This window comes from Cricetulus griseus, chromosome 8, assembly GCF_003668045.3.
Source record: "Cricetulus griseus strain 17A/GY chromosome 8, alternate assembly CriGri-PICRH-1.0, whole genome shotgun sequence".
In the NCBI taxonomy this organism is placed as follows: Eukaryota; Metazoa; Chordata; class Mammalia; order Rodentia; family Cricetidae; genus Cricetulus; species Cricetulus griseus.
The window spans coordinates 14,323,361-14,346,668 of record NC_048601.1 but is presented as its reverse complement, the minus strand read 5'-3'; the positions used below and the strand labels follow the sequence as shown (position 1 = coordinate 14,346,668).

Genomic DNA, 23,308 nt, shown 5'->3' with positions numbered 1-23,308 from the left:
CATAGAGGGATACTCTCTCAGCCTAGACACATGGGGGAGGGCCTAGGCCCTGACCCAAATGATGTGACAGACTTTGATGATCCTCCATGGAAGGCCTCACCCTCCTTGGGGAACAGAAGGGGGATGGGATGGGGGTCCCGTGGGGGGCATGGGAGGATGGGAGGGAGAGGGAACTGGGATTGATATGTAAAATGAGACTGTTTGTAATTTAAATAAAAAATGAAAAACAAGGAGAAAAAATGCTTGCTAAATCATCTTAGGCTTTATTTGTTCCATCTACTTAAAGCTTACATAAACTCCTTGGGGATTTGGGTCAAACTGTTAAGTTGGAAAATACATGAAAAATAGGACTTTCAATGGGGCAGCTTTTCTCTTAGATGGGTTTTGCATACACCATGGTGGTGAGGGGTGGTTATTAGGAGCACAGAGGGGAAGAAGGAGGTGAGAGAGAGAAGAGGTGAGAAAGGGGAGAAGCCTGGGTCATTTTCTCCTTTTGCCATCATGGCTACTCTCGTTAAACAGCTACCGCCCTCTAGTGCTTGCTGAATAGATTGCATATGAAGTCCAAAGTTTGCTTGCCTGTGGTGTGTGTGTGTGTGTGTGTGTGTGTGTGTGTGTGTGTGTGTGTGTGTGTGTGTGTGTGTGTCTGTGCGCGTGCCTGACTGTATATGCACTTGAATGTAGGTACCTGCAGAGATCAGAAGGGGAAGGGTGTTCAGTCGCGTGGAACTGGAGTTACAGATGGTTGTGAGCTGCCTTGTAGGTACTGGCAACTGAACTCCAGGCCTCTGAAAGAGCAGCTAGTGCTCTTAACTTCGGAGTCATGTTTCAGCCTCCCGAAACCTGTTTTTATCTTTAAAACCATGTTTAAGGATTAGGAAACATAGCTCAGTCAGGAAAGTGCTGCTATGCAAGTTTGAGGACCTAAGTTCAGATCCCAGCAGCCACTTAAAAAAGTAGGATGCCGATAGCCCTCATCCAGCAGCTGGTGGAAGTAGAAGCAGACACCAACAACTAATCACTGAACTGAACTGGAATCCAGATGCAGAGAAGGACAAGTGATGAGCAAAGGGGTCCAGACCAGGCTGGTGAAACCCACAGAAACAGCTGACCTGAACATCGGGAACTCTTGCTCCCCACACTGATAGCTGGGATACCAGCATGGGACTGATGCAGACCCCAGGAACATGGGTTTCAGTGAGGAAACCTCGGAAATCTACGGGACCTCCTGTAATAGTTCAGTACTTATCCCTAGCATAGGTGTGGAGTTTGGGAGCCCATTCCACATAGAGGGATACTCCCTGAGCCAAGACACACGGGGGTGGACCTAGGCCCTATCCCAAAGGATACGATAGACTCTGACGACACCCTATGGAAGGCCTCACCCTCCAGGGGGATCAGAAAGGGTATGGATAGGTAGGGTTTTAGTTGGGGAGGGGTGGTAGGGGAGGAGGGGAGGGAGAGGGAACTGGGATTGACATGTAAAACAATCTTGTTTCTAATTCAAATAAAAAAAAATCTGCAAAAAAAAAAAAAAAAAGGGTGCAATGGTGCATGTCCATAATCCTAGCACTGGGGATCTGAGACAGGAGGATTCCGAGCTCTCTGGCCAGTTAGTCTTGCCAAATGGTAAGCTCTGTATTCAGTGAGACTTTGAATTTAAAAAAAAAGTGTGGAAATGATAGAGGTAGTTAATCTTGGTTGTCAACTTGGGACACCTAAGAAACAACAAACCTCAGTTGAAGAACGTCTTCCATCATAGTGACCTCTGGACATGTCTAATTGAAGTAGGTAGGCCCAGCCCACTGTTGCAGTACATTCCCTAGACAGATGGGCCTGGGCTGTGTAAGAAAGGGAGCAAGCCAGTAAGCAGGGTTCCTCATGGTTTCTGCTTCAGTTCCTGTGTTAGTTGGTTTCCTGCTTTCCCTCACTGACGAATTTCCACCCAGAAGTGTAAGCCAAATAAACTCTTTCCTAAGTAGCTTTGCTCATGGTGTTTATCCCAGGAACTGGGGTCAAACTAGATGACCACCCAGCACCGGACTTTGGACCCTACATTCCTGTACATATGCACACACAAATGTGTCCAAACCTATCTATATCTGGAAGGGTCTAACATTCTTTTGTTGTCTGTAAGCATACTGAAATTCAGATATGAGGTGTCCACCTGACCTAAATGTCCTTCTACACTCTTGGTTACCCTACCCCACTTATCTGGCAAACTCTCTTCCTTATCAGCATTTCCCAGAAATTTCAGGACTTCAGCAATAAAAAGTATAGCACATTAATCAAAATGCTATATATTACTTCCAATATCATCCCCGCTAAGCCTGTAATTGATAGTCATAAATAAAATCAGTAATTTTAAAACTTGATACAATTTTAGAAAATGTTAACACTTTAAAAGTTAGGTCAAATCCCAAATGGGTTTGTTTGGCCGTGTGTTAGAACTAATTTACATGCCAAGCATGGGGCACATACTTGTGATCCCAGCACTTGGAAGGTGGAGGCAGGAGGATCAGTAATTCAAGATCATCCCTGGCTCCATAGAGAGTTTGAGGCCAGTCTAGGCTACATGAAACATTGTCTTAAACAAATAAATAACAAAAACTAACTTATCATTGTCTCCATGGTGGATTAATACTCTGCTAAAATTCTCCCAAAGGAACTTCTTTGGTCATTGATGGGAAAAGAGAGGTTGTCATTTTTTAACATGGAATATATTTTCATCATTTCACCACTTCGCTGGTGGGAAGGAATTGAAAGCTATCCAGCTGGCCATGCCACTTAGAACAATACTGAGTAACAAGAGATTTATTCAAATATTTAATTGGAGGGAAACACATCTGGAATGAGTTTTATTGGAATCCATATAAAAAAGAAAAGAGAATCCATTAGAACTAGTATCAAACAGTTGCCATTGTCTGGAATGAGAAATAGTAATGACTTATGTTTAGGTACAGGTTTCTACTTTATACTCAAGTATACTTAATATTATAGCTCAGAATCATTTTCAGCTACTATTTTACAGACAGGTCGTTCAAATAACTTAGTTTCTTTTATCCCCCTCTTCGTCTGAAAAACAAAAAACCAAAAAGTCAGACAAACAGAAAGTGGTTGGGCTGGGGATGTGGCCCAGCAGTAGAGTGCTTGCCTAGCATGCAGAAGGCCCTGAATTTGACCTCTAGTGCTGCAAAAGAATTTAAAATTGTTTTTAAATTAAAAATCCAGACATGGTAGTGAAAACCTGTAACCTCTGAACTGGAGCTGGGAGGCAGAGGCAGGAGGAACAGGAGTTCAAGACCAGCCTGAGCTACCTGAGCCTGTCTCAAAAAGGAAACAAAGGAGAAGAAAAGTAGCAGAAGAGTCCTTCAAGATATAGTTCTTACTGAGATGGGCTGGGCAGGAGGAACACAGGTGCATTTGGCAATGAGTAATTGCATGAACTAAGAGATTCCCAATTTGTCTTTAAATGTCAACGTAGATCCCATTGATCAGGTAGTCAAGTCTTGAATACCGTTTCCTACGGAGTGATTCTGCCAGCATCCTACCCAAGAGGACGAGGCCTATTACCAGGAACAGAACACCAAAGAGGAGGGTCCCAATGAGAAGCCACTTCTCAAATGAAAGGCCATGCTGGATTTTTGGAACCCTATTCAATGATGCACTGCCTACACTGACCCTCCCATTCTCCAAGGAAGCAGCAGTCTTGCTTGTAACAGAAGACTCTGGGGTTGACAAAGAAAGGGCCACAGAGCTCTTCCCATTGCCCATGTCTGAGGTTAGCTCAGAGCCTGCGTGAAAGGGCGTTGTTTCTAAGATGCCTTTCGAGTCCATACGTGCCCGAGAGACAGAGGTCAGAGCTGCCTGGTGTGTAACTCCTTGTGTAACACTTGGAGACCTGTAGCCTGCAGGAGGCTTCCAGGTCACCATGGTTACAGGTGGAGAAGGTGTGGTGGCCACCTTCTGCTGTAAGGTCATGGGTGTCACTGAAGCACTGGCCAACAGAAGTGCAGGCTTCAGAGTGGCAGGGACATTATGGAGAGAAGTAACAGCCACGGTGGTAGACGGGGTGGTGGCGTTTTTAGGGAGCAGATGAGCCATTTTTAGTTCTGAGGATAGCTGCAAACTCTGAGAATGGCCCTTTTCTTTATAAACAGCGAGCTGTGTGCTTGCTTCATCAATCTGGATAGGTTTCTGTGAGTGAGCTGAGGTGGTGGTCCTCTGAGAAGACACATCTCTCCAAATCAGGCTGGTAGGCTTTGGGTAACCTGTGGGAGGAGGGGCCCGGAGAGAGACAGCTGGCAAGGTATGGCCAAGTAATGGAGAGTCTTCTTGTGTTAACTTTTGGAGTGGTGAAGTAGCTCTGGCCAATGGAAAATCTGAAGGTATAAAGAAAACAAAAAGGAGAGTTAATAGGCCCACAGTAAGATATATTATTTATGTTTTTTATTAAAGCTTGCCTGAGGATTCAGAAAGCAAAGTCAGCCACAAGCCATAGAAGCCAGGCACACACCTTTAATCCCAGCAGCCAGAAGCTAGAGGGTGGTGGTGCACACCTTTAATCCTAGGACTCGGGATTAAGAGAGAGATGGATCTCTATGAGTCCAAGGCCACCCAGATCTACACAAGATTGAGTCAGTCTAAAAGAGAATTATATATAGTTCACACCTTTAATCCCAGGACTCCTGAGAGGTATATAAGACAGGAGCAAGGACTCAGTATCAGGCATTCATTCTCCAGCCACACTGAGGAGAGGCAGCAGTTTGAGTCTTGGTGAAGAGCTTGTGGGTGGAGCAACCCTTTCAGCCTAAGCTAGAGGTAAGAGCTAGTGGCCAGCTGCTTTGCTTCCCTGATCTTCAGCTTGAACCCAATATCTGCCACTGGATCTTTTATTAATTCATGTTACATATATGTAAAATACAAATGTTTACCATGTCCCCAAATGGTTGGTACTCGATACCTGGCTGGTCAGTTGTCTTTTGTTGTTGTCGCTGTTTTGTTGACTTACAGAAACCAGAGTCATATGGGTAGAGGGAACCACAACTGAGAAAATGCCTCCATCAGATTGGTCTGTAGGCTAGTCTGTCAAGGCATTTTCTTGGTTAATGACTGGTGTGGGCAGGCCTGGCCCACTGTGGGTGGTGCCATTCCTGGGCTGGTGGTCCTAGGTTGTATAAGAAAGCAGACTGAGCCAGAGTGGAAAGCAAGCCAATGAGCGGCATTCTCCATGTCCTGTGCTTTTCCCTCAGTGGTGAACTGTGATCAGGATGTAGAAGCCAAATAAAACCTTTCCTCCCCAAATGGCTTTTGGTCAGTGTTTTATCACAGCAATAGAAAGCAAAGACTGACTGATGGAGCACGGCTAGCTCAGTCGGCAAAGCATGAAACTCTTAATCTCAGGGTCATGTGTTCGTGCCCCCACGTGATCACCGATATGCAACACAAGTTCTAATTGGTCTTAATAATGAAAGCCTGGAGTTACATATAGGGGAAAATGTGGAGAGATCAGAGAGACAAAGGAGCAAAGCCACAGTAAGGTTACCCACTCAACTTCCCAGCCAAAGAAGAGACTGAGCTCCTGTCTCCTCCCCTTTATAACTTCCTCTCTCCGCCCAGCCATATCACTCCCTGTCTGTCGGTACAGACCTCCAGACCTCTATGGTTAACTAGCGGCTAGCTCTGCCCTCTGATCTTCAGGCAAGTTTTATTTGTTAGAGTATAAACAAGATACCACTACAGACTGACAACTTATTTCTCTCTCTCAGAGAGAGAGAGAGAGAGAGAGAGAGAGAGAGAGAGAGAGAGAGAGAGGAGAGAGAGAGAGAGAGCATGTGCACTTGTGCACACATGCTGGAAATGAACACAGGGTCATCCTGTTACACATTAAGCATGCACTGTGGCACCGGGCTACACCCCAGCCTCAGATACTTGATACCTCATCAAAGCATGTATACAACAGAAAGACACAAATTACAAATGACCACAACAGTGTCTCTCTACATCATGGTGCGGTTTATTTCTAGCTCGGTGGGACAGAAGAGAGGAGAAAGTGGGGGTGCACAGGCTGACTGACGAATAAGTGGGAGTAGCGACGAGGCCGAGAGAAGCACCCCATGAAGTCTTAGGTTTAGGGAGCTAAAGATGGCTGAGGGTAGAGGCGGGACAGGGAGGGCCAGGATGGGGCCTAAGCAGGATGGGGACTGGCAGGAGACAAGCATTCCTGAAGACACATCAACTGCCCATGAGACGGCCAGTCATGCGGACAGATGTCCCAGCCTGGGCGTGGGATGGGTGAGAAAGAGCCATAGAAGCCTTGGGAAAATGAGGAGTCAGGGGAAGCAGAATCCTGATAACAGGTCTTAAACAGTGACCAGGGTTTGACAGAAAGGTCGAGGAGAGGGCTTGGAGGGTCTGGACTCCTTGAAGGACACTGAGTCAAAGAAATACCACAAGGCAAATAACATTTTCCAAGTAAAGTCAGGGGTGGGTGGTTCTGGAGTGTTACCAGAAGAGGGAGGCTATCCAGGAGACTTGATTCTGACTCTCAAAGCTTGGAAGTATAGAGTGAATGCCTTACGTTGTGAGTATGATGTTTAGAATCATAATGCCCACACTGGATAGGAAGAGTTCGACTATTCAGACCAACTCCTAAGGTGGGGATTTGACTGCCAGAGAACGCTCATGGTTTTGCTCTGAGCCACACAGCTATTCATCACAGTCCAAACAGAAAGGCTTGGTAAGGCAATCACATGCAATGAGGGATAAGTCTGATTGTTCAGTATGGACTCTGCTACTTTTGATTAGAACTGCAGATCTGGGCTGGGAATGTAGCTCAGTCAGTAAGGCACTTGCCCAGCATGTGTGAAGCCCTGGGCTCTGCCCACAGCATCCCCTGAGCTGGGCACCGTGGAACACATGTATAATCCCAGCATCCAGGAGGCGAAAGCAGGAGAATCCTATGTTCAAGGCCATTCTCCGCTGCTCCATAGAGAGGTCTAGGCCACTGGGGTTACATGAGACTCTGTCCCAAACGCTACAGAGAACCAGGACAGAGAAAACGAGACAGGAAAAACTGCAGGAAACACAGGAGGTGGTAGCTTCCCTCTCCCGTTCTTTTTCACGGCACCGCCATGTTGGTCTCCCAAGTAGAGCTGTCACCTCTCCTAACAGAGGCAACTCCAGAGGGATGATGGCTTGGGAGTGCTTGATAATCCTTACCTTTCCACGGTTCTTTATCATTTATTTCAGTTTTTAAATTATATTTTAAATTTTTATTTGTGGGAGGGGGGCACGTGCCCTTGCATGTGTGTGTGGAGGTCAGAGGACAACTTGTAGAAGCCTGTTTTCTCCTATCACGTCAGTCCCGGGGATCAGACTCAGGTCATCATGCCCGGCACCAAATGCCTTTACCTACTGAGCCATCGTGCTGGCCCCATTTCATTTCTTCTGTGAGAGTCTCATGTAGAGTAGGCTCTTCTTGAATCTGATACACAGTCAAGGCTCATCTTGAACTCCCGATCCCCCTGCCTCCACCCTGCTGGAATTATAGGCGTGTGTCACCCCTCCAGACTACATAAGCCTTTAAAACCACCACTTGATTCATCTAGGACAAGGTTTAGCAAGAATGGCCAAATCCTGCCTGTCACCTACCTTTCTGTGGTTTGCAAGCTGTGGATGAAGTTTACATTTTTAAATGGCTGAAACAACCAAAACAAATGTTTGACATGTGGAAACCACACACTATTTGAATTTTAGTGTTCTGCAACCAAGTTTAACTGGTGTCTAGATTAGAATGTTCGTTTATTTGCATATCCCCTGTGGCAGATTTTATACTAGAATGTCAATGGTGAACAGATACAGCTGGTTGCATGTGGCCAAAGTTCCTCAGACACAGTCCTGAAAACCTAAATACTATTAGACAGTAGACAGAAAATCTGCCGGCACACACTCTGGGCTACTGAGCTCTGCTCTGAAATAGAAGTAGGAGCTGGGTGTGGTGGTGATGCCCATAATCCCAGCACTCAGGAACTAGAAGGGTCAAGAGTTTACAGTCATCCTCAGCTACATAGTGAGTTCAAGGCCAGCCTGGCTTACATGAGACTCTGTCTCAAAACACTTCACCTCTGATCACCCCCCAAAATCAGGGAGCTTGAGCTTCTTTCTGCCTCTGTCAGTGCAGGCAGCAGCTCTCTCTCTCTCTCTCTCTCTCTCTCTCTCTCTCTCTCTCTCTCTCTGTAATACTTCTCTCTTTCAGCCTCTCTCTGTATCTGTCACTATCTCTCTCTGTCTCTCTTTAAGTTTCATCCTTGTTTATTTTTTAATATATTACTACAGGTGATGTCACCATCCGTATTGTTAGGTATTCAATAAAAATGATTACTCAGGGGTTGGCAATATAATTTATAACATGCACGAGGCCCCAAAGGTATATCCTCATGATCACACACACACACACACACACACACACACACATACACACACACACACACACACACCTCGGCATGTTTCATTTTAAAGTTAAAAGAAAAAGTCAGTTAGATGGTTCAATTGGGATGCCAAACCTGAAAAGCCTGAGTTCAGTCAGTTCTCTAGACCTATGTGGCAGGAGAGAACCAACTCTTACAAGTTGTCCTCTGACCTCCACACTACCAACATGGTGAGCACAGCTACACACACACACACAACACTATATTAAAAAATTTAAATAATATCCTAAAGTAAAAAGAGAGCAAGGGGGAGAGAGAAAAAAAACAAACCAAGACTATTTAGCTAAGTGACCTGCTGTCTATATGATATTAGAAGTTAAATATGTCCATTGACAAGCATGACCAAAACAGCTGTTGATTTCTCAAGTGTATGTGCTCAACTATAATGAAAAGCCAGCACTGGTCCCATCTGATAAGATGCATGTGTTGGCAGAGAGCCTAGAACCACACAGAATCCTCCACACCTGTTCCTCTCACCTAGGCCACTGTTGTTTGCACTGGGAGGTGCTTCTCTTTGTGGACATAAGTCACCGGAGCCGGGAAACAGCCCTGAGCCTTCAACTCTTCTTTGAGTTTCATTTTTCAAGAGATTTCACTGAGTAAAAAAAAAAAAAAAAAAAAGGACTATTTCCTGGAAACCGGCTAAGCAAACAGACTTCCAATTTATTGGGTTTATGAATCCAAGCATTCTTACAGTGCTTGGTAGAAAAGATGTGTTACTAAACTGTTAAAGACAGGTTGATGCTAAGCCGCAGTGTTCTTGTAGACTGAGCAGAGTCCACTGTCATCTTTCAAAGTGTCAGTCTGTAAATATTAGTCAGTTGGTCGCAGGAAATAAAAATTCCTTCAGAAACAAGCCACCAAACAGATATTTACATTTCATTTCACTTCAAACAGGATAATTTGTGATCAGTGGAATAACTCAACCCATAAACACGGGTGTATTTATAAACAGAATTAAGAACATAACTTGTATACATCCTGTACAAGTAAACAGTCCTCCACATGGGTCCAGGGTCTGGTGTCACTGCCGGGAAATGGCCTTCCACCTGCTCTGTGCTCATGATGCCCCCTGGTGGCTACCACCAGAACAGCTTGATTCCAGTCCCTCCACCTTTGAACCCTCCTATCCAGGCCACTTTCCTTTCCTCTTGTCTTCATTGGCCAGCATCTTTATCTTGTATCTCTTTTTTTACACATTATAAACGCAATGACTCTACAGAAGCATTATGAGAATTAGAAGACTTAACCTTCAACTGTAACTTATGACACCATAGCAGATCATTAAAACAATCTGTGACTTTTGTAACTGTTTAAGGAAATGTTTGCACATTGGGTTTCCCTGGGTCTGGAACAAACTTCAGGTAAATCCCCGCTCAGGAAATGAAGCAGTCAGCACGGTGTACCCCAAGTGGTTCATGCTGCAAAGCACTTAACAGGCCTCATTCTACTCTACCTCCTGACTTTAAAACTGCTCTCCTCAAAATCTCCCAGTTCACAAACGGTGGCCCCACCCACCATGTTCAATGCAAAAACTAGGACTGAGCCTTCTTGTGTCCATTTCCTTGACCTCCAGCAAGTCCTACCAACCTTATCTCTCTCCAACTCTGTCACCATCTCCCTGGACCACTTCGGCCTAAATCTCACTTCCCATCAACAAGTCTTTCCATTCCCCCTTTCCTGTGACCTCAAGCTAAGTTCCCCAAAAAGTCAGCAGTGAGCTTTGAGAAGTCCCCCTAAAGACACCATGAATGCACACAGCCATAGTCCCAGCACTCTGGAGACAGAAGTAGAGAGACCTCTGTGAGTTAAAAGCCAGGCTAGTCTACACAGCAAGTTTCAGGCCAGCCAACACTAAATCAGAAGGAGACCCTGTCTTACAAAACAACAGCAACAACAAAAACAAACAAACAAACAAAGCAGGGGCTGAAGAGATGGCTTAACAATTAAAAGCACTGGCTGTTCTTCCAGAGGACCTGGGTTCAATCCCCAGCACCCCCATGGCAGCTCACAACTACCTGTAACTCTACTTTCAGGGGATCGGACACCCTCAGACAGACAGACGTTCAGGCAAAATACCAATGCACATAAAATAAAAATCTTCAAAAAGTACAAAAACAAAAGCAAAACAAATTATTTGAGCAAACAAGATGGCTCAGAGGGTGGAGGCGCTTCCTGCCTAAGCCTGACAACAGAGCCTGGCAACCTGAGAGCTGAGTAAGATAACCCTGAATGCACACAAAGGTGGGAGGAGAAAACCTAGTCTACAAGGCCTCTCTCTGAGCTCCACAAATGCCGTGTCATGTGCACACATACATACATGCACACACACAATAATAGTCATTTTTTAAAAAGACACCACAAGCTGGGCGGTGGTGGCACACGCCTTTAGTCCCAGCACTCGGGAGGTAGAGGCAGGCGGATCTCTGTGAGTTTGAGACCAGCCTGGTCTACAAGAGCTAGTTCCGGGACAGCCTCCAAAGCCACAGAGAAACCCTGTCTCAAACCCCCACCTCCAAAATAGACTGCATGGAACATGTCTATTTAACTTCCCACAGCTTCTCCTTGCACACCCAGAATGAAGCCTGCCTCCTCTGGATGGCAAATACACAGTCATCTGGGCTTCCTGCCTCTCCCCGCCCCCTGCCCCCATACTCTGCACAGCTGACTATGCTTCCAGGGGTTTCGAATGAGTGATTGGCCTTCAAACATTCCAAAGCCATTCTGCCTAAGGATCATCATCGTCTTGGGGGAATCGTCCCCAGCCTCTCATATCTGGTCCCTGCTTTTCAGATCTCAGGTCTCACCTAACTTAGGGAGCTCCCTTGGTGATTATTCTGTTGGGTAATCTCAACCCTGCACATCACCTGTGACTCCTCTACAGGGTAACCTCAACCCTGCACAGCATGTGTGACCCCTCTACAGGGTAACCTCAGCCCTGCACGGCATTAGTGACCCCTCTACAGGGTAACCTCAGCCCTACATGGCATTTGTGACTCCTCTACAGGGTAACCTCAGCCCTGCATGGCATTTGTGACTCCTCTACAGGGTAACCTCAGCCCTGCATGGCATTAGTGACCCCTCTACAGGGTAACCTCAACCCTGCACAGCATGTGTGACTCCTCTACAGGGTAACCTCAGCCCTGCATGGCATTAGTGACCCCTCTACAGGGTAACCTCAGCCCTGCACGGCATTAGTGACCCCTCTACAGGGTAACCTCAGCCCTGCATGGCATTAGTGACCCCTCTACTCTCTTCTAAAGCATACGTTATGGTTATTATCTCCGTCTCCCAAAAGTCAGTTTCAGAAATCAGAACTGTGGTTTTCACGTTCAGTGCTTCATCCCTGTAGTAGAAAAAGTGTGCCGATGCATAAGAAATGCTAAATAACATTTGTTATTTATTTAATATATGGAAAATAGAACATTAACAACCAACAGTTCTCTTGTAGGCTAGCCTGGGCTACATAGGAGACGTTGTCTTTTTTTTTTTTTAAAGGAAAGGTTTCCTAACAGACCTATGAACTTTTAATAATAAGAAGGTAAAACAAAATAGAAAAAATACTGCCAGATGCTATTTTAGGAAAATACATTTTGTTTAATGAACTTCAAATCATGAAATATTTATGAACTCTTAGGCTCTTACAGGAAATCTTCCACAGAAACTGAAGCTTTAAATAATTCAGTCACAAAAGAAAGTGGACAATGCCTTCATTACCTCTGATGAGCCTGTAGCTCATAAGTCCCTTTGCTGGCTTCAGTGGACAAGCTTCCTCACTGGGACAGAAAAACAGGTAGCAGTTGGGCTGTCCAGCTGTCTTCCGGGTGTCGAAGATCATCAGGTTGCAGGATTTGTCCCCTGCAATGAGAGACTTGCAAGCATGATTTCCAAATAGAATGTTCTAGAGTAGCACAAGCTGGAGGAGCTTCACCCAGAGTACTCTGTTCACTCTTCTGACCCCTCAGGTCATATCCCTTTTCTTTCTTTCTTTTTTTTTAAAAAGATTTATTTATTGTGTATACAACATTCTGCCTTCATGTATTCCAGCATGCCAGAAGAGGGCACCAGATCTCATTAGAGAAGGTTGTGAGCCACCATGTGGTTGCTGGGAATTAAACTCAGGACCTCTGGAAGAGTAGCCAGTGCTCTTAACCACTGAGCATCTCTCCAGCCCCCATGTCCTTTTTGTTAGTTTAGTGATAGAAAGCCACCTCAAAAGACATTGATTTGGTTTATAAACCTGAATTATGGTAATCTTGGAGAAACCATTTTTTTCTATTAAAAATTTTATTATCATCTATTTGTGTGTGAGTGTGTATTGCCTGCACACATGTCTGTGTACCATGTGTATACAGTGCTTGCAGAAGCCAGAAGAGGGCATCAGCTCTTCTAGACTGGAGTTACAGGTGGTTGTGAGCATCATGTGGGTATTGGGATTCAAACCTGGACCGTTTGGAAGAGCAGCCAGTGCTCTGAATCACTGAGCCATCTCTTCATCTCCCTAAACAAAAGTTTTTAGAAGCACATTTAGCTAGCGTTCTCCCTACCCCTGACCCCCGATTTTATTCTATCTTTCATTTGTTAAAATAGCTTTTAGGGACTAGAATGATGGTTTGCATCCCAGCACCGTCTTGACACAGTCATCTGGAACTCCAGTTCTAGGGGATCCGATGTACTCTTCTGGCCAAGCACACACATGATAAACAAACATATATGCAGTCAGAACACATATACACATAAAATAAAAGTAAATCTGAAAAAACAACCCCCCCCCCAGAACCTATGGATGAGCTGGTGTGGTAGTACTGGCGTATAATGTCAGGCTGGAGGAGCAGGAGTTCAAGGCCATCCTCATGCAGCTACATAACGAGTTTGAGGTCAGTCTATAAAAGATCCTATCTCAAAATGCCAAACTCTGTAGATGGGAAAGACTTATCCCTCACCAGGATTCTACTGCTTCTTCCCTCCAACACTCACTCAACCTGAGGCAGCCCTGCTTTTCCTTTTCCAACAATGTGATGCCTGCACTAGCGTTTGTAAAGGTCAATATCACTGTTTGCGATGCACCTAAGAGTTATCGAAGCACATTCCTGGGTGTGTTCTGAGCCTCGTTCCAGAGAGGATTAACTTAGAGGGGAAGCTTGACTGTGGGTACATTGTCCCTTAGACTGGGAACCTGGATAAGGTAGAATAAAATCGGGGGTAAGGGGTGGGGAGAATGCTAGCTGGGCAGGCGGCACAGGTAGGTAATCTTAGTACTGAGGAGGCCAAGACAGGAGTGTCAGGAGTTCAAGGTCATCCATGGCTACACAATAAGGTTAAGGCTAGCCTGAGCTACATAACACCCTGCCGAACACAAAAGCTGGGCATAGCTGTACATCCTGTAATCCCAGTACTCAGGAGGCAGAGGCAGCAGGATCATCCCAAATTTAAGGGCAGTCTAGTCTATATAGAGAAGCACTGTCTCAAAAACAAACCAACAAAACAATTCATGTGAAATACAAATATTGTCTGTGACTGAATGCTGGATGTGTGGGTGTTACATGGCAACATAGAAAACCCAGACATTTGTCCTTAATTTCAAGAAGTGAGGGTTTCCTGCCTTATTTCACAGTGGAAATACTCATACAGTTTTGCCACCCATGGATCTTAGGTCACAGATTTCTTTTTCTCTGTGTTGTTTTACATTTGTTTGTTTGTCGGTTTGTTTTTATTCATCTATTTATTTTACATCCCAGCTGCAGCCTCCCCCCAATCCTCCCTTCCCAGTCCCTCTCCCCACCCCTCCCCAATCCCATCGGCTTCCATCTCCATCCAGGCAGGAAAGGGCAGTATCAATAAAACACGGCATATCAAGCTGTAGTAAGATTAAGCACCTTCCCATATATGAAGGCTGGGTAAGGCAACCCGATATGAGAAGTAGGGTCCCAAAAGCCAGCACAAAAGTCAGAGACAGTCCCTGTTCCCACTGTTAGGAGTCCCATTAAGAGAACCAAGCTACGCAACTGTAACATGCAGGCTCCCTGGTTGTTGGTTCAGGCCCTGGGAGCCCCTGGGAGCCCAGGCTAGTTGACTGTGGGATCCTTCCCTTTGTGTCCTCTCCCCTCGTTTACTCAGCAGCTAAGATAAAGAGCGCAGTTAAAGCACTTTGGCAATCTGATGATAGTCTTGGACTGTAGCAAGATGAACAGCAACACAGGGGACACAAAACTTTGCCCGTGATTTGGTTTTTTTCTGGATCTACCACTTTATCTATGAGCCCATTACCATGACAAAATAACTGATGTAAAATGCGGGAGAATGTGCTTGAGCCCTTGGGGCCAGAGGCATCAGTGTTGTCACATCCGGGGTGGTATGGAACTCATGATCCTCTGAATACTGGGGTTGCAGGTGTGCACCACCAAGCCCACCTCTATTTCCATAAACATTTATGGAAACATTTGGAAGATCAGAGCTTTAACCCCTGAGCTACTGACGCCTCCACATCAACATTTATATGTTTTAAAAGGGTGGGAATTTAAGTCAAATCACTATACTTTCTATAAACCACAGTACCAGACAGCACACTGCTCAAATTGAGGTCATCAAAGGGCTATTTCCTCCAGGTATCTAGTATAGGGTCTCTTTCCACACCGTCTCTCCAAACCCCTGCCAATAACTGGGCATCCTGCAGTTCAACCCATTCCTAATCTAGCCAGCTGGGTTAGCACCGGACTCCATAGGCTTCCGGGTTCTTTCTTGCAAGCCTGCTGTCCTCTCAGAAGCCCGTGGCAAGTGCCAGGTCTCAGGTTACTGAACTTGGTGACTTGACTACAAATTCAGACTTGACTACAACCCTGCCCCTCCCACCCCCACTCCCGCCGTTTGATAATTTGCAAGTCTGACTCACAGAACTCAAAGAACAGTTATAGTTTAAATTACGTTGTAGGATGAAGGCCATAGATTGTTTTTGCATGTGTGCTGGCTATCAAACCCGGGGCCTTCCCCATACAAAATATAAAGGACACACATGAACAGTTGGATGAAGGGGTGCATGAGGAGAGGTGGAAAGGGGTCACAAGTGCACAAGCTTCAGTTCTCATGGAATTGGGGGATGTTGTCTTCCTATCACACAAACATATCCATCCACCTATATGGAAGTTCTCCAAAATTCATCCTTTAGGGACCTATATGACAGCTCCACTGTATAGGCATAATCACGTAAAGTCAACAACCCTTTGGTGTACCCCTTCCTGGAGACCAGAGCACAGGGCTGAAGGTCCCAAGCTTCTGACCCGAGTTTGCTCTTTCTGATGACCAGCAACATCTAGACCAGTCCTCGGGCCTGTTAACGCTGCCTCAACTGGCACAAGTAAGTTATAGTTGAAAGGCACTCACAGTCATGAGACTTGCTCCTGTCAGTACATCCCAACATTTTAGGAGCTCTGTGCCAAAAACACAGGACAGCCTGTAATAATCCCAGTGACTCAGAAGGCAGAGAGACTCATAAGTGTAAGGCCTGACTGGACTACAGAGTGGGTTTAAAGGCAGTCTGACAATTTTGTAAGCCCTTGTCTCAATAACAAAGTAAAAAGAGCGGGGCTGGGGATGGCTCAGTGGTTCAGAGCACATGCTGCTTTTACAGAGGACCGAGGTTTGGTTCCAGCGACCACATGGCAGTTCACCTGTAACAGTCTCAGAGGGTCTGACGCCCTCTGCTGGCCTCCACTGGTACTGCACTCACATGGTGCACATACACCCATACACATAACAAAAATCCTTTCTTTTTTAAGTAAAAAGAGGACTGGGAAAAAGAGCCGAGTGGTAGAGCACTTACCTAGCATGCATGTCCATGAGGCCATGGGTTTTGTCCTCGGTTACAGTACCACCAAAAATTAAGGACCCGAGACAAAGGCTATGTATACATTCCTTATGCCACAGCATCATAGGAAGAGAAGTTCAAGAACAGACACCTGCTTATTGTCTCACCTGTGCTGTTTCATGCTCCTTGACTCTAGCACTTAGCAAGTTGTGGCACACTCAACAAAGTCAATGTTGTTTCATGTAGAGAATTCAGACAGGGTCATGAGCTAACCCGAAACGCTGCCAGCTCTAAATACACACTTCTCTTTTCAGCTTGCCAATTTGAAGCCTGGGTGTTTGAAGGCATTGGTTCAAATCCATGGGTCTGTTTTCTTCCGTGTCACATAAATGTATCAGATTAAATGAATACCTCCCGGACCAGCAGCTTTAATACAGCTCTGGGGAGGGATAGTGGAATGTACTCATGGACAATTAATTCCCCAGTAACTGTGTCACTTGTCTTTCTGCTCTACTGAGAATCACTGGTGCAAACTAACCGGCCACACCTCCCAACTACCTTGTCACGAAACACTCAGGCCACAGCAGGGCTTGTTACTTACCCGCTATGTTTTGTGTTGAACAGCAGGCACCGATGCACTCTTCCTGAGTTATTGTATGGATGGGCTCATTGCCTCTGATTCCTTTCGAAAGGGAAGACTGGATGTCAATGATAACATCCTCTAGACTCTCAGTGAGGCACTTCTGACCAGCAGCCAGCCTTGGTGTCAGGAAGCAAATTACCACCAAAGTATAAGCCCAGCTCTGCTCCTCCCGGAAGAGCATTCTGAACCCTTGCTAACCCTGGTCTCTTCAGAGGTCAAGGGTGTGTCTTCTGGCCTCAGTTGACTTCAGGAAGATTGTACCGGCTACTTTACCTCTAGAATAACAACAAAATAGAAACACATCAGTGACCCTTAGGAGGCTGAGGCAGGAGGACCACCATGAGTTCAAAGCCACAGGGGCTATGTAGTGGTGTGGTGACATTTTGTTCATGACCTAATAAATAAAGCTTGCCTGAAGATCAGAGTGCAAAGCTAGCCACACTACTTAGCCATAGAGGCCAGGCAGTGGTGGTATACAGAACTTAATCCCAGAACTTGGGAGGCAGAAGAAGATGGATCTCTGTAAGTTCAAGGCTACCCTGTGCTACAAGAGATTGATCCAGTCTAAAAGAGAAACAGCTCACATACAGGTGATCCCAGCACTTGGGATCACATGACTTTAATCCCAGTACTAAGGAGGTGGAGACAGGAGTGATAAGGCTGGCTGGAGAGAGGGATATTAAGGTGGGAGGAGACAAGAGAGAGATGCAATCTGAGGAGCAGTGACGTCTGAAGAACAGTGCAGTCTAAGCAGTCTGAGGACAGGACCGCCCCTTCGCTCTGAACATTGGTAGAGATGGTATTGAGCTTGGTTAGTGTGCAAGGTCCTGGGTTCAATCCCAAGCATCAGAAAACTAAACAAAGCAAAGATCTAGCCAGGAGATGGTGGTGCACACCTTTAATCCCAGAACCAGGGAGGCTGAGGTCAGCCTGGTGTACAGAGTGAGTTCCAGCACAGCCAAGGCTATACTGAGAGAAATCTCTAATGAAAGAAATCAAAGACCATCTAAGTAAATGGAGAGAAAGTCCATGTTTGTGGTTGGAAGCTTACTATTAAGACATCAATTTTTCCCGATATCATCTATAAAATTCAACCCTAGCAAGTCACTCTGGTAACACCAAAACAATTTTAACAATGACATGGAAAGGCAGAGACCCATGAGTGTCAGTCAGCACAACAGTGAAAAATGTCCTCAGACCAACAATTCCTCTTCCAATGCTTACTAGAAAGTTATAGTTATTTTTTTTAAAGTATATTAGCAGAAGAACAGACAATAGATTAACAGAAAGGGATATAGCCCACGAGGAGACACACACAAACACAGACAACTAATCTTCAGCAAAGGTGCAAAGGCAATTCAAATACAGTATTGGGGGCTAGAGAGACGGTTTGGTGCTAAAGAGCCTTTGCTGTTCTTGTAGGGCCTGGAGCTTGGTTCCCAGCACCCCCTTAGGGGGCTCACGGCCACCTGTAAATCCAGCTCCAAGGGCTCCAACAACCTTTTCTGGCCTTTGCATACATGTGTGCATATTTACACACAGACACATAAATAAAAATAAACTAGATTAAAAAATACTGTTGGGACAGAGGGACAGCCTCATGTAAAATAAAAGGAGAAACAAACCTTCTACCTTTCACAACAATAACTCAAATGGATCCCAGCCACAAATGTATAATGCAAATCTCTGCGATCCCAGGCAATAACAGAGGAGAAAAATCTTAATGTCCTTTGATTGATTAAATGGTGTGTTCTTAGATACAACAGCAAAAGTACAATCCCTGAAAAAAAATCTCTTTTTTATTACGCTTATTTTATTTTATGCATATGAGTATTTAGCCTGCATGTGTTTATGTGGACCATTGAGACATCAGAAGAAAGCATAGGCTCACCCTGACACTGGAGTTATAGATGCTTGTGAGCCATCATGTGGGTGCTGAGACTGAACCCAGGTCCTTTGCAAGAACAAGTGCTCTTAAGCACAGAGCCATGTCTCCAGTCCCTGATGTCATATTCAATACAAATTAAAAACTGCTGCTCTACAAAAACCACTGTTCTTCCCTTGTGTGTGGTGTGTGTGTGTGTGTGTGCCTGTGTGTGTGTGTGTGTGTGTGTGTGTGTGTGCATGTGTGTGTGAGTGTGTGTGTGTGTGCATGTGTGTGTGTGGGGTGTGTGTGTGTGCATGTGTGTGTCTGTGGTGTGTGTGTGTGTGCATGTGTGTGTGTGTGGGGGGTGTGTATGTGTGTGTGTATATGTGTGTGGGGTGTGTGTGTGTGGTGTGTGTGTGTGTGTGTATGTGTATGTGTGTATGTGTGTGTGTGTGTGTGTGGTGTGTGTGTGTGTATGTGTGTGTGTGTGGTGTGTGTGTGTGTGTGTGTGTGTGTGTGTGTGTGTGTGTGTGTGTGTGTGTGTGTGTGTGTGTGTGTGTGTGTGTGTGTGTGTGTGTGTGTGTGTGTGTGTGTGTGTGTGTGTGTGTGTGTGTGTGTGTGTGTGTGCACAGAGAGTAACTGCAGGTGCACTTGCCTGTGGGGTTGATGTTCAGAATCTTCCCCAATGGCTCTTCCATCTTCTTTTGAAGCATGGGTTTTTAATCAGACCCACAGCTTGCTGACACAGCTAGTCTCTCTAGCCAGCTTGCTCCAGGATCCTGTCTCTGCCTTTCAAAGGCCGCCCAGCATCTGTGAGGGTTGGGGATCCAAGCTCCAGTTCTCACATTGGCCCAGAAGCTGCTCCACCCGCTGACTTTACATCACCCAGCTACAGAGAAGACGCTGCTAAAGGACCGACATCTGAAACATGCCAAGAACTTTCCAACAGTAAGAGAAAAACTAAAAAAGGGAGCCAGGCATATGCCCTTAATCTCAGCACCCAGGGGGCAGAGGCAGGCAGATTATCTTGAGTGTGAGGCCAGACTGATCTATATATTGACTTCCAGGCTAGCCGGGACTGAATAATGGGACCCTGTCCAAAAAACAAAAACAAACAAAAAATCACAGAAAAAAAAATAGAAACAAAGCCAAAGCTAAAAAAAAGAAAACCTTAAAAATGGGAAAAACAGCTGGGCGTTGGTGGTGCACGCCTTTAATCCCAGCACTCGGGAGGATCTCTGTGAGTTCGAGACCAGCCTGGTCCCCAGAGTGAGTGCCAGGATAGGCTCCAAAGCTACACAGAGAAACCCTGTCTCGAAAAACAAAAAACAAAAAACAAAACCAAAAAAACAAAAAGAAAAAACATCTCAGTAGACATCACCAATTACACCAATTAAATGTATATATATGTGTGTGTGTGTGTGTGTGTGTGTGTAATTTGATGGCTCAGGGGTTAAGAGCATTGATTGTATGTATACACATATATGATGACAAACATACTAAAAACGCTCAACATTATGTCAAGGAACTGCAATTTCAATCAACACTGAGACACTACCACACACCTATTAGAATGCTAAAAATCCAAGAAACAGACGTCACCAAAACTGACTAAGACATGGACCAACAGGACCTCCCATTCCTTGCTGGTAAGAATGCAAAATGGTAAAGCCTCTCTGGAAGAAGCATGGTTGTGTGTTTCAAAGCTTAAAGGTCATCTCATCAGAGAAGTCAGCAATTGCCCTATATGTATTTATCCAAATGCAATAAAAACTTTGTGGGGGGCTGGAGGGATGGCTTAGCTACTAAGAACAGATACTGCCTTTCTGGAGCTGTCAAACTCCAAGAGGATTTGACGCCCTCTTCAGGCAGTGTAGACTCATGAACAAACTAGCACAGACACACACAATTAAAATTAAATATTTGAAAAACTTGCTTCTAAACAACAAAAAACCTGCATGGGAATATTTATAGCAGTATTCTTCAAAATTGCTCAGAGCTAGAAACAATCAAGACGTTATTCCATAGGTGGATGGATAAAGAAGACACAAACATATATTTAAATGTTATTCATTGATAGAAGGGAATGAATTATCAAGAAACAGAAAGATAGGGGGGAAATCTTTAATTATATATTGCTAAGTGAAAGAAGCCAGTCTGAACAGGTTTGACTCTGAGTTTGACTTGGAATATATCCTGATAGTCTGGAAAAACCAAACCAAAAATAGTAGAACTGGGGCTGGAGAGATGGCTTTGAGAGTAAGTGCATAGGCTTCTCTTCTCGAGGACCCCGGGTCTAGTATCAGCATAGGCATGGTGGTTTACAACTATTTGTTTTTTGTTTTGTTTTGTTTTTCCAGGGCTGTGTAACAGCCCTGACTGTGTTGGAACTTGCTTTGTAGACCAGGCTGGCCTCAAACTCACTGAGATCCACCTGCCTCTGCCTTCCAAGTGCTGGGATTAAAGATGTGTGCCGACACCACCCAGCTGGTTTACAATTTTCTGTAACTCAATCCCAGAGGCTGTGGTGCCCTCTTCTGGCTTCCTTGGGGAGTACACACAGGTGGGGCACAGACATACATGCCAGCAACACACACACACACACACACACACACACACACACACACACACACACACACACACACACACACGACAGAGAGAGAGAGAGAGAGAGAGAGAGAGAGAGTATCCTAATGAGACAACCCATTTTAGCTCCACCTCCAGTTAAGACAACTGTGTGGTATACATGCTTCTTTATTAGTAGTCAAAATAATGAGTGGAATATCAAATAACTGCCACAGTTTTGCAGTGCTGAGTATAATTTCTTGAGATGTTTGTTACGAGTAACACCTACAAAAAGTATGTGTGCTCTCCAGCGGTGGTAAACCAGCTACTGCTAAGCCTTTTGCCTACATTCTTCTTGACGGAAATGCTGCTTTTCAGTGAGAGGCTAAGGAAGTAATAAATTTTCCCAAGTTCACAGACTTCCTGAATTCTATCCATGGAGCCTGGGGAGGGGAGAAGGAAGGGAGGAGAGGGCAGGAGTCCGGTATAACAGGCCCCGAGCACTTGCACAAAAACCTGCACTGTGCAACTGATCTAGTTGGGAAAAGGCCTAAGCTAAGGCCAAGCTTTCATAATTAATAGTAAGTCTCTGGGTCATTATTTGCTGCCTGGCAATCCAAAGAAAGTCCAACAAGAAAGCCTGTGATAACTTGGGAGGCAGAGGCAGGCAGGCCTTGTGAGTTTGAGGCCAACCTGGTCTACATAATGAGTCCCAGGCCAGGCAGGGCTACACAGTGAAAATGCAATTAATTAAATTAAAAAAAGAGTTTCATTAAAGATACCCAACAACTGGTTACTGGTCCCCAATTAAGGATTACATGTCAGCACAGTCTAGGGCCTGGACCCAGAGCCCCCTACACTAAACTACACAGCTGCCCAAAAAGTTATCTAATCTGTTATTTGGGGTTTAAGGCCTAGAAGCTCAACTTGATCCTGCTGAAAAGATGGAAGAGAGAAACTCCAGACTCCTAGAGTCACTCAAACTTAACTTGTGCTTAGCTATTTCAATTGTTGGGAATAATTTACAACATGGTATCAAGAAGTCGGTAACTGTCTCTCTCTCTCTCTCTCTCTCTCTCTCTCTCTCTCTCTCTCTCTCTCTCTCTCACACACACACACACACACACACAGACAGACACCTTTTACAGAGTCTCACACGGCAGGTTGAAAGAGACAAACCACACAAGAAAAAAAATGGGAACTTTTCCCTTTGAACAAACCGCACTCTGCACCCAGAGTGCTTTGGCTGCAGACAACTTCGAGCTTGTGCCATTTATAGCAGGTGCTTTCAAGCTCGCCTGGCCATCTGCTTTCGGCTATTGAACGATACACTCACTCTCCAGACCAGCCCCCCCCCCCCCCCGGGCCCTAGTCTGGTCCCTGGGGTCGCTGCGGTGTGGGTGTCTGAGCTGGGCCCGGGAAAGGAACGCAGTTGTTCTCGGCCGGCCGGGGTCGACCCTACCCGAGGCCAGCCCGGGGAGGAAAGAGACGCCTTTACCTGCAAACGAGAGATCTCTAAGGTCCCCGTGGCTCTTGGGCTCAAGGACGGCTAGGTCGCTTTTTTTCAAAGGACCGGCGAAGTGCGCAAAGATCTGGAGAGGAGAGCAGGGAATCCTCCGCAGCTCCCGCACCGGCCCCGCAGATTTGGTCGTGATCAAGTTCCTGCTTCCGTCGCAGCGACTGAAAGTTTGCACGGGGGAAGGGCGCGTCCCTGCCCTGCAACCCGGAGCTGCTTCCCGGCAACATCCAGCTTGACCACCCCAGCCGGGATGTGGGAGAGCCCAGGCTCGAGGTCCCCGGCTTCCCGCGTCGCCACCGCACCCAGCACACTGCGAGCCACTAGAGGGAGAACTTCGGACCCTCCGGGTCACCAAGGGTCTGCAGCTGAGCTGCCGGCCATGGCTAAGCAACTAAGCAAAGGCACAGGTGCTGATGGGGAAGTC

At 45.7% G+C, this 23,308-nt stretch overlaps 1 protein-coding gene across 1 annotated transcript; it reads right to left on the bottom strand.

The window, feature by feature from the left end:
* Positions 1-2,819: 2,819 nt before the first annotated feature.
* Mansc1 (MANSC domain containing 1) lies at positions 2,820-23,256 on the bottom strand. Its single transcript, XM_027429873.2, has 4 exons — positions 22,864-23,256; positions 16,892-17,208; positions 12,207-12,347; positions 2,820-4,382 (listed from the first exon to the last, which is right to left on the bottom strand). Exons 2-4 carry the CDS (start codon positions 17,112-17,114, stop codon positions 3,469-3,471), a joined length of 1,278 nt encoding a protein of 425 aa, XP_027285674.1. The 5' UTR covers positions 17,115-17,208; positions 22,864-23,256; the 3' UTR covers positions 2,820-3,468.
* Positions 23,257-23,308: the final 52 nt, after the last annotated feature.

Excerpts from the sequence above, each read along its gene's own strand:
- Mansc1 (XM_027429873.2), bottom strand. The coding sequence starts at position 17,114 with ATGCTCTTCCGGGAGGAGCAGAGCTGGGCTTATACTTTGGTGGTAATT. Across the intron at positions 12,348-16,891 it reads TTCAACACAAAACATAGCGG|GGGACAAATCCTGCAACCTG; the intron begins GTAAGTAACAAG and ends CTCTCATTGCAG. Across the intron at positions 4,383-12,206 it reads GAGCTACAGGCTCATCAGAG|ATTTTCCATTGGCCAGAGCT; the intron begins GTAATGAAGGCA and ends TTATACCTTCAG.